This window comes from Phascolarctos cinereus, unplaced genomic scaffold (assembly GCF_003287225.1).
Source record: "Phascolarctos cinereus isolate Bilbo 61053 unplaced genomic scaffold, phaCin_HiC Scaffold_726;HRSCAF=1367, whole genome shotgun sequence".
NCBI lineage: Eukaryota > Metazoa > Chordata > Mammalia > Diprotodontia > Phascolarctidae > Phascolarctos > Phascolarctos cinereus.
This window is the reverse complement of record NW_027556098.1, coordinates 64254943-64266984: the sequence shown is the minus strand read 5'-3', so window position 1 is coordinate 64266984 and position 12042 is coordinate 64254943. Positions and strand designations below refer to the sequence as shown.

General features: G+C 34.3%; 1 protein-coding gene across 3 annotated transcripts in view; it reads right to left on the bottom strand.

The window, feature by feature from the left end:
- The window catches only part of RPGR (retinitis pigmentosa GTPase regulator), an 89541-nt gene that overhangs the window by 32193 nt on the left and 45306 nt on the right, over positions 1 to 12042 (bottom strand). For all 3 annotated transcript variants that reach the window (XM_020979626.2, XM_020979627.2, XM_020979628.2), the window contains exons 12-13: positions 5779 to 5882; positions 171 to 236 (exon numbers count right to left, since the gene is read on the bottom strand). In XM_020979626.2, the coding sequence (XP_020835285.1) occupies positions 171 to 236; positions 5779 to 5882 (170 nt within the window). The remainder of the gene's footprint in view (positions 1 to 170; positions 237 to 5778; positions 5883 to 12042) is intronic.

Here is a 12042-nt window from a genome sequence, read left to right as displayed (position 1 = left end):
CTATGTTGAATAGTACATATTGAAGCAAACTTTTTTTCCTATGTTCTGAAACATAGGTAAATAGTTACCTATTTTTTGTTGAAATCTTCCAAGAAACCAGTAAAGAAAAATGTTCATTTTCTAAATAGATGTCGAAAAGTACCATCATTAAATAGCTCTTAGTACTTTACCTTTTGTTTTTGAATTGGTGACAATCTTAAAGATTGATCAGTGGGATTCAGGCTGATCATATGTGTCTGAAATGAATAAAAATATTTGCTATAAAAAGAATGTGATGCCACAAGTTGCATTGATAAAAATGACATAGACTAGTTCAATAAATATAATTAACTCTCAATCAACCACACTAATAAAGGAAAGACTTGGCTTGAATAACTTAATGTATCAATCAGATAAACCCAAGATCATTTGTTCTTCACTTTGGTATGTTATCTCATTTTCTGGCAACAAGCTTACTTTTATAATTATATTTACTTAGATCAATATTAAAACTAGTTGGTATTGTTCTGAACAGTTGAGGTTGGTAACTTGAGAATTACATGGGGTTTCAAAGCGGCCAGAGATTTAAGATTTTTACTGTTAACACACAAGCAGATAACTGAGAATTTATTAACTTGAGATTTTCATCCTGTTGCTTAAGTGCTTTCACAATTGCCTACAACTCATATATAACTGCTCTGAAAAGTAAAAGGGAAATAAACACATTCCCTATGAAACTTCAAAAGGTGCTTCTCAGTTCTAGTATTTCATGATTTTCTGTGCTTTTTATCATATTTCCTCTTAAAATCAAATCGAGTCAAGTCTTAGACTTTCTTTTCCTAGGTTAAGGTCAGGGTGGAATGTAAGGAAAAAATTCCCAACAATTAGAGCTGTCCAAACAGAGAGTGGGGCTTCCTAGGGCTCTCTCAAACTAGAATTCTTAAAGCAAAAGCTACAGCACAATTACATATTTGGATATGTTAGAAAGTGGACTCACAATTGAATTAGGTGGACTTTGAGGTCTTATTCAACACTGTTATTTCTGATGAAGTTAAAGATAATATTAGCTTATTTTGGGGTATGCTTATTTGTTTTCTAGTTTTTAAATTGCATTCTCTATTTATTAATACTATTTTTTTCCTATTTTGTTAACATATGTTTCAAGGTTTTGAACTAGGGTACATTTAGAGTACTAAAAGTCAAATTACATTGATTGATGGTCTAAAAACTTTGTGATTCTTAGTGACCTCTGCCTCTTTCCCCACTATTCTGACCACTAGCATTGGAAAAATGGAAAGGATCTATCGAAGAATGAGGATCACCTCATATTTTCATTTCTTTAGTTGCTGTGACCCAAAAAGAGTCTTCATCATGTGGCCAGCCTTTTGGCAATTTATCTTTCCATACTTAGCTTGATTGGTCCTCAGAAAACAGGCTTAAGTCTGTTACTAGGGCCATGCTCAAAGCCAGCATGGCTAGAAGCAGATCTTACCTTCCATTGTCATATCCTTTAAGAACCCAGATCACTTTTATACTATATGAGGCATCGGAAGGGAAGAAAGTTTGAATTTTTCCTCTGAGAACTGCTTTAGTTACATCTCAGAAATTTTGGTATGATGCCTCATCTTCCTCATTTTCTTTCACAGTTAATGTTTCTCTGATTTGTTTTCTTACTCCCTCACAGTTCAAGTTCTCATTATTTTCTTGATCTAAGTATGTATATTTTGATTGTATTCCCTCTTTTTATTACTATTTTTATTATGTTTTGCTCTATAAAGGATGTATGTAGTAACAATGGCTGTGCAAATTAATTAGAACAAAGGAAAATAATTAAATTTACTGATAGACTATGAAAACCTTAAAGATTTTTACATCTTTAAAAAGTTTTAATGTATACTTTTTTTGTAAAAAAATCATTTATTCAACACGACTTGACATTGAGTTCACAAGACTTGGACACACACTCTTGAATTATTTTTTCACAATGGATATTAAACATATAATGATTAGTCCTTTTTCTAAGACCAGCCTTCATTACAACCCATGGGTTTTCAATGGGGTTTAAATTAGATGAGTTCTCAGAGGACTGAAGCTTGTTCTCTTGGAAGAATTTATTTTTTGTGATGTCTGATACAATGTAAGGTAATGTTACAGTATTCCATTTCCATTTGGGAATTTCTCTAATTTCAGAACAATTCTGCTTCTCTGCATATTAATATATTTAACAGAGTTCATCATTCCTTAAATAGGACCAAGACTTTCAGGAACATTGGAAATAAAGACTGTCAAATATTTTTAGTGGTGGGTGTTTTGCAGTCTCATCAAGATGCTCAGATCTTACTAGCTCACCCAGACTCTTGACAATGGTTCTAGTACAGCCTTGAATGAAAACATTTGTTTCATCAGTAAAAATTATACTTCCTAATATTTAAGACTTTGTATTATCTTGCTCATGACAAGTATTTTTTTCTTCATAGCCAGTAAACAGCTCTTTTTTTGTTTAACTGTTTTCCCTGATGTTATTTCAACTTCAAGAAGCCCACTCCACACTGCAGAGGAATCAATAACAATTCTTTCAGCTGTCAGGTACTTCTGATGGTTTTTTGCTTATTTTCTAAGGATTTAAGTAGGCTATTTTAATGCAATCCTCTGTAAATTCTTGGCAGTTTTCCACTTTTGATTACACTTTCCTTTGCTCTTCAGTGGAACTGTTATTATTTCATCATGGGTTTGAATGATCTTTGAAATGCTTAACTTCTATACACCAATAGCTGCTGCAATATCTCCAAAAATTGAAGTGTGCTCTTAAAGAGCTATAACTTTTACACATTTCCTTGGAGCAATAGCTATTCTTTAAAAAACCCAGAATTAAAACTTAACAAAAGGGATCAATTAAATGTGTTTATGGAATGAAATCTAGCACTGAATTAATAGAGAATTAAAGGTAAAGAAACCAGCTTAATCAGTTTCATCTGGTCAAGGTCAGATATTCTGAGTCATCCTAATGTCAATGGAAGCACATACACATGCAGACTATTACTGTCACAAAGTGAAACCATATTAAAATTACTGCTTGCCCCAAGTAATTCATACACTATTATATTTCTGCTTTTTAATGTTATTTAATTGTTTCTTTGTGCCCTACCTAGCACAGTCTTTTTTTTAAAAGCACCCCATGGTGCTAAGAGGTATGTTTTAATGTTTAATTTAATAATCTTTAATGTTCCCATTCAGAAGTGCCATTAAGTTTTTCAACTAAAGTTTCTACTTATTTCTATAAAGTTTTTATTTTTCACTTTTTTAATTATCATTTTATCTTTTATTATTCAGATCTGAGAACATAAAATTCTCCTATTAATTACTGCATCCTATAATTATCTATGTCTATTTGGAATTTAGTTTATCTTTATGAATTTAGATGTCATGTCATTTGGCATATGTTGGTATTGTTTTATTGTTTGCTATATCTTTAAGCAAATGGTAGTTTCCAAGTTGATCAATCTCAAAATTGTAAATTTTACTTTGCAAGCTTGAAAATTTTTTTTTATTATTGAAATCGTGAAATTTAACCACTATATGATTTACGGTTTCAAGATGACCACCTATGGTTCTGAGTAATCTTTTGCTTTATGTTGTACTATCTTCAAGAGTTATATGCAGTTTTATCATTTCCTGCCACATTAGTATTTTTTTAAAAAATTTATATGTTCCTCTGAGAAGTTTATAATCTTTAAGTTATTTCTGTATATTCTATTTTCAAAATCAGTCACTTTGGCTTGTATAGAATTCATGCACTGTTCTGAAGTTGTTTCCTTTTACTTTTCTTTTGACAAATTTTCTTCCCCTTCTCTATGTGTTATAGATCTCTTATTTTCTCACAGTGCCTCTAATCCTTTGAAAAGATTCCCCAATGTGACTTCTAAATTATGTAATCTATATACTTATTTTAATTCTGCATTGAGAATTCTGATTTCTGATTTAACTTCAACCTTGATATCTTCTTTAAAGTTTCATTTCCCTTTGGAACCACTCTGGATTTTTTTTTTTTTGGCTGCTGTTCAATGGCCTCAGACTACTCTGAAGAATTCCCTTTACAACTAAGGAATTTTGGTTCATTTTTTTTTCACAGTGTTCCTGGTCATATGGTATGGACTCTTTCAGTAATTTTATTCATTTGCACTATGTCTTTGAGCAGGCTGGTGGTAGCTTCAAGGAGTATAAACCTTAAGCCAAAGAAGAATGCCAACTATCAACTCAAAAACAGAACTTCTAAGCCTAAGGCATTAGAAGCTCTGGGTCACTCTTTTACTATCTGAATACCCCATATGTGTGGCCTAACCACCATTCTACACTAAAAGTTGAGCCCACTCTTTCTGTGGATCTCTATGGTTGTGAGAGAGTCTAATAGCTGATTATTAATTGGAAGCACACCAGCGAGATCAAATGAGTGAAAGTTTTAGAAATGCAGCCCCTCAGTTAGAACTTAGAATGCTGAGAGCAGCAGTTGCCCCCAACCTTTGAATGTGCATGCAAGTTGGTGGAGTGGTCTCAGTGGTAGAATTACACTATTTTATTTTGTCTAGAGTAAAGACAATGCTTAATGGATATCATTCAGTTCTCACAATCAAATAATTTCCTAATTAAGCTGATTAAAAGTAGAAGTTTCAATCTTTATCTTATAAATGAGGCCAGGAATTCAAATCATTTATGTGACTTTATTTCTTGCTAATCATATTTTTTTTCTCAATTTTAAGGGATTTTGAGGATTGATAAAAAAAAAACAAGCAGCTCAAAAACGATTCCACATTTTTTAGTCCAGGACATTATACTTCTTGTCACACAGTTTACAATTTAATAACACTATTCATGGGAAAGGACATATGGTATTGTGGCTCAAGAAACAGTCCTGGGGTCAAGAAGACCTGCCTGTCAAGTCCTGCCTCTGACACATATTCTGAGCAAGTCACCCCACCCCTCAGTGTTCCAGGTAGCTGTCTCAGACAGTAAGTTTCAGAGATAATATGTTGATATTCTGATATGCTGATGTTCATAATGGCTGGTATTTATATATCACTAAGTTTTGCAAAGCATTTTACATATTATCTCTGCTTTGGTAGAAGGACTTTCCTCTCCTTCCTATACCAACGAAATCACAGGCTCATTCCAAAAATTCCCCAGGACAACAGACAAAAGCCTTTGAACTGATACCCAAATCCAATGCTCTGATCTTGCAAGTGAAATTGAGGTTTAGAATTCAGAAAAAATTCTTTTAACTTTGTTGAAGGACACAAATGGAAATTAATTCAATATAAACAAACAATTTTGAGTTTCTGAACCCAATTCTGGATTCAGCAGAACACCAATATATCCTTAAGGGTATGCTGATGTTCATAATGGCTGGTATCTATATATCACTTTAAGGTTTGCAAAGCATTTCACATATTATCTCACTTGAGCTTCACAACAATTCTGTGAATGATCAGTTAACAGCAGTACTATTATTATTCCCATTTTACAGAAAAGGAAACTGAGGTTAAGAGAGGTTAAATGTCTTGCACATGATCATATATTAATGTCTGAGGCAGGATTTAAATTAAAATTTTCCTGAATTAAAGTCCTGCACTCTGTCTGCTCTACCACCTATGTTAATCAATAAAGACAATCAACTTCTCATCAGACACAGAACAAAAAGGATCTAGAAAAGCTATAAGCATAATAAGTGCTCAATAAATATTAGTTGAAATTAAATTGAATTTCATATGTACCTCAATGCTTATTATGCCCAAATAGAATTATTACCATATTTAGAACATCAGTAGTGTCTCCAAGACTTCTCTGCTCGTTTTCAGGTTCTGACTCTTCTGCTGAAGAGCTATTTTTTTCTTTCTCTTGAATTGGTTCATCTTAAAAACAAAACGATTGAAAATGAAATGTGCAATGTATAAATGAAAACATGCATCTTTAATTTGATTTACTTTTCAGAATGTGAGCTAGACTTTTTTTAAAGGAACTTTATTTCAAAGGAACTTTACTACTGATAATAAACAGACTGAACATAACCCACTCAAAGATAATTTTTTTCAAGTCTATTTTCAATTTAATTGGACACACTTATTAAATGTTTTACTATGCATAAGTGCTATGGATATAAAAATAAAAAGTGAAAAAGTTCCTGAACTCTTGAGTATAATGGGCAACAGCATGAGAGTTGGAGTCAGGAACACCTGAATTTGAATTTTTACCTGCATCCTTACTAACTTGGTGACCCTGAGCAAATATTTACCTTCTCTTAGTCTCTGTTGCACAAATTGAGGATAATAATATTTACAGGATATACCTCACAGGGTTGTTGTGAAGTACATATTTTGTAAGTCTTAAAGAACTACCTAAATGACAGTAATTATTACTATATCAATATAGTTTTTAAAAAGATTGACAAAACATCCAATTAAGAAGGGTCATTACAAGGTCATTTAAAGATGAAAATGGAAGAAAAACCAGAAAAAAATCTTTAAAAAGATTTAGAACAAACCGTTTTCACAATCAAGGACCACCACATACTGATTCTAACTGTCACATTCCCTGGTGCCCTTATGAAGAGGTGAGAAATAGAATGAAAGAGAATAAAGGCAAGAAAAACAACCAGACCAGACCAAGTATACATAGACATGATTGGTGCTGGAAAATGACACAGTTTTAAGATTTATGAAAGATCATTTCACAAGGCAATTAAAGGAGGTGAAGATATTAAATGTAAAAAAAAAAATCACAAATCTTACTAATGCCAAAAAAAAAGTAAGAGAACATCAGTAACTACCAATCTGTATGAGTAGTTTACTGCCTATACAAAATCTTTTATATACAAATCAAGGGCATCTTCAATGAGGGCATCAATAGGGAATATGCAGTTTTTGCAAGCAATATGTTTTAAGTTGACCATATCTTTACTATCTTATAACTGACTGAAAAATATAGAGGACAAAACATTCTACTGGGCTCACTGTTTGTTGATTATGAAAAAGCATTCGATTCAATAGAGCCCAATGCTGTCCTAAAGGGATCTCTTCCGGAAAATTATAAATGCTGGAGAAGATGTGGGAAAACTGGAACACCAATGCATTGTAGGTTGAGTTGTGAACTGATCCAACCATTCTGGAGAGCAATTTGAAACTATGCCCAAAGGGCTATAAAACTGCGCATACTCTTTGACCCAGCAATACCACTTCTAGGGCTGTATCCCAAAGAGATCATAAAAATGGGAAAAGGACTGATGTGTACAAAAATATTTACAGCAGCTCTTTGTGTGGTAGCAAAGAATTGGAAATTGAAGGGATGCCTATCAACTGAGGAATGGTTGAACAAGTTGTGGTATATGAATATAATGGAATACTATTGTGCTATGAGAAATGATGAGCAAGTGGACTTCAGAAAAACCCAGAAAGACTTATATGAACTGATGCTGAGTGAAGTGAGCAGAACCAGGAAAACACTGTACACAGTAACAGCCACACTGTGCGATGACTAACTTTGGTAGACTTAACTCTTCTCAGCAATGCAAGGATCTAAGACAACTCCAAAAGACTCATGATGAAAAATGTCATCCATATCCAAAGAAAGAACTATGGAGTCTGAAGAGATCACAGCATATTATTTGCTCTCTCTCTTTTTTTTTGGTTTCTTCTTTTTCATGGTTCCTCCCATTCATTCTAATTCTTCTTTACAATACAACTAATGTGACAATATGTGTAATATATGTACAGTAGAGCCTGTATCAGATTGCATGCCATCTTGGGGAGGGGGGAGCGGGAGGGGGGAGGGGAAGGAGGCAGAGAAAATTTAAAACTCAAAAGCTTATGGAAGTGAATGTTGAAAACTAAAAATAAATTAATTCAGAATTTTAAAAAAAGGATTTCTTCCAACAAAATTTCTCTCATTCATTTGCCAAAATCATTCAAGATCCTTTGAAAGATATTGATAACCAAAATAACCCTGTATGATGACTCTCTGATCATAAGCATGAAGCAGGCATGCTTACCAAAGGATTTCAGCCCTGCGATGGAGGCGATCCAGTGCAGTGTCCATGTTCAAGAGGGATTCTCTACAGATACTGAAATATTCCACATGCTCTTGTCAGTGGATGGCACTGCATGTGTAAAGCTCCAGAATACTACAGAGTCTCTAAAGAGTTTGGCTTGACCATCCGCATAGGAGAGAACAAATGAATAAAGACTATCTATTGCCTAGATTATGACATAGAGATGAATGGACCACCTGGCACATACATCTGGCTTGGAGAACATAAATGTACAATGAGTTAGACCCAGAACAAGTTGGGAGAGAGTGGGCTGGATTTGACTTAAAGAAATTACAATGACCCCATACTTCTCTAAGAAAAAGTCTTATCTTTTTCACACCAATATTCTATCAACAATGCTGTATGGTAGTAAGGTATGGAATACTACCAACTCTGAAGAACTGAAAGACAAAAATACAAAAGAAGATGGAGAAGCACATGGTGGGAGTGAGTAAGCTGAAAAATATAATGAAGGATTCAATGAAAAATAGGGAGTAAAAAGTGTCATTAAAAATGTATGGTAGGTAGAGAAGAGGTGGGGGTAAGGGATAACAGGTAAAGGCACCCTTGAAATGGAGGAGGAATGCTTTCGGCTAGTTTAATGAACTTAGGGGAAGACATAGATGAGAGTCACAATGAATGGTCAGGCATGAATGAACTGTGATCCACGCTGTTGGAGGGGATCATCCAAATTGACTAGATCAGAGATCTGAGTGAGAATAACCGAGTGGATAAGACATATATATAAATACTATCATACAAATGCATACATAGGAGAGAAGTCATAGCAACAAGCAAGATTTGGGGATAGAGGGTATCCCTTTATTTAGCAGAGTCAGGGGAAGTTTCATGGAAAAAAGGTAGCATCTGAGATGGGCTCTTGACGACAAAGAAGAATTTCAAAAGAGAGAAATGTAAGGAGAATTGATACCAGGTATGGGGGACACTGGTCACAAATGCACTGAGGTAGGAGAAGGCAGGGAGAGATTAGGGAATAGCAAGGATCCCAGTTTCACTAGAACATGTAATATGTGAATGAGAGAATTATAACATAAGGCTGAAGGGAAGAATACAGATAGATTGTGAAGGACTTAAATTTTAGGATGAGTTTACATCTTATTTGGTAGGCAAAGTCACTGAAAGTTTTTGAATGGAGAGTTATTACAAAGGTAGAATGGATATGACTTGGCAGATGCCTGAAAGTGGAGGGCAGCCAGAAAGGAAGAATTTGAGGGTTTAAGCCTATGTAACTGGGAAGATGGAAGCAATGCCAATAGACAAAGGGAATGCAGGAGGGCCAAATTTGCAGGGAAAGTTTGGGATGATGAAACAATGACAAAGTAGATCCACTCACTACAGCAGTTTGAAGGCAGGCCCTTCTTTGTGAGTTCCAATTTTAAAATGAAGAGACTTGATTAGTTTCTCCTATCTACTTCAATTCCTACAGGAGATGACAAAAGCCTATCCAAAGAATGATTGTGTGTTAACTGATTATCAGCGCTAGAAAATACACACAAGACTTAAAGGTCCAAATGACATTTATTAAACGATATTCTATATAGACAACCAAAGCATCAGGAGGGCTAGAAATGGGTTAAGAGTACTACCATCCTCCAAAAATGAATGCAAATTAGGATGGTGGCGTGGTAGCCCCAAAGGTGGCTTCTTAGCTTTTCTGTTTTGCATAGACATGGTCCCATTTCTCACATACGCTAAAAATGCTCCCTCCTTTTTTTGTGTGTGTGGGAATTAGGGGTAGGAGTGGGAGAGATTCCCAGGATAGTGATTGGTGATATCTGCTATCTTACCCTTCTAGATTTATACTTCAGGATCTTGGAGTGCTGTAACTGGCTGAGGAAGATGAGAAGCAAAGGATTAGAATGCTTCTTCCCTACCCCCAATCACTGTCCTAACATACTTGAAATCTACAAAGAAAATGGCTGTAGAGGATCATCTTACCTATGATCCCAGGAGTTAATGGCCTATTTGGGCAAGTGAGAACTTATTTATGAAGTTTTAATTAGAGAGACAGAGACTTTCTAAATTAGTCCTAGGAGTGAAAACAAATTGAAATAAGAAGAAATTAAAACTATATATTTGCACAGGATAGTAAATAATTAATCTTTCTATAGAGAGATGCCTCTTAATTTCCCATCGCCAGAAGGATGGATTTGGGTTGTCCCCTCAAAAGAAGATCAAAGACCTTATAATGAAGGTGTTTCGGACATTTCCTCTTAGGTTGTACACATGAAAGTTAACACAACATTCTTTAGGGGAAGATGGAAAAAAAACCTTATAATACATATAAAGCCTCTATTTATATAGGTATGTACAAATATCTGTTTTCATGCAAGTAATACCAATTCATTTGCATATCTGAAAGGAAAGGGAACAGTTACAATTAAAATATTATAAGACATACATCTTCATATACATTGTAAGGAGGATCATAATAATCATAAACCAGACACTATGAAATAAATCTTATCAATCATGGTTTAACAGATCCTACAACAAATCCTACAATAGATTCTACAATCTTTAGGTTTTGTTGGCAGGACACTAACAATATCCAGTGGGCAGTTGGAAATATGTCAGATATAGGGAAATATCTTGGGGGTTATCTATATAGAGTTTTTAAAGATTATCAATGAAATAGTGACAGCAGCCAAGATAACTAAAGCAGTTTGTACAGAAAGAGATCAGATAGGCAAGGGAAGAGTGGCAGGGGATCTAAATTTAGGGGAAAGCCCTCATAGTCAGAAGAAAGAGGAAGAATTACAGAAGAAAAAGGTGAGGTTGTTAAAAATAAGGAGGAGCATCAGAAGAGACCAGAAGGAAGAGGCTATATAATTATACACACATACACACACACACACACACACACACACACGTATATACTCACTGTATTTGATGTGTGTTAAATTCAGAATAAAAAAATAATTTTTCAAATAGAAGTAGGTGCCTTCTCACAACTACACCTAATGGAATTTTTTTTAACCAAAGAATATTAGAGATCATAACAGATAGAACAGATACTTTCAATTATATTAAACTGAAGAATTTTTGCAGGAAGAAAATAGAAACAGCCAGGATAAGAAGGGAAACTATCACCTGGGAAAAAAAAGTCTTTGTACCAAATATCTCTAATAAGCATTTGATATTCAAGATATATAGAGGGGATTAACACAAATATGTACAAGACCAAAAGCCATTTTCCAATGGACAAGTAGTCAAAGGACATGAACAAAGAGGTCTCAGAAGAACTGTAAACTACTGACAATCACACAGAAGATTTTTCCATAATCTAGTAAGAGAAATCCAAATCATCACAACTTTGTGGTTCCAACATATCAATTTGGTAATCAGAGTACGTGTAGGAAAATAAGATATGATAAATAATCCTAGAAAGAGAAGCTGGAGCCAGATCATGAAAGACTTTATTACAAACACAGACAGTTCTAACTTTACAGAAATTACATTACGCGAGTTTGATTTTACATAATGAATTCTGAAATTCACATTCCAAAAAAATAATGAAAATTCCTTACGTAAAGCAAACGTTCTACAATAAGACATTGTATAATGCAGGAAGCATAAATGCTGGTGGGAAGAAGAAAAGCATCTCTACTTTTCTGCATGTTTGCAGACAGTGAGTGATACTGTGCAACTCCCTATGTTTGACAGTGATCCTTATATTTTCACTATGGTTGGCGGCAAATGTGTGCTTGAGAAAAAGAGTGAATCATCTTGTAAATGTAAGCCAACAGATTTGGAAATGAAAATGAAAATAATTAGAAAATATGAAGGACAAAAATTGTCACTGACAGCAGGTGAACTTAGTTTTGCCATGTGGAATGTAAACACTGTACTGAAAGATGGTGTCTGAATAAAGAAGCACACAAAAGGCAATGTTTGCATGCAGTTGACTTATCTGTCAAAACAAAGAGAAGGTACTAGTTTAGTGATGGAGAAACTATTAACTATGT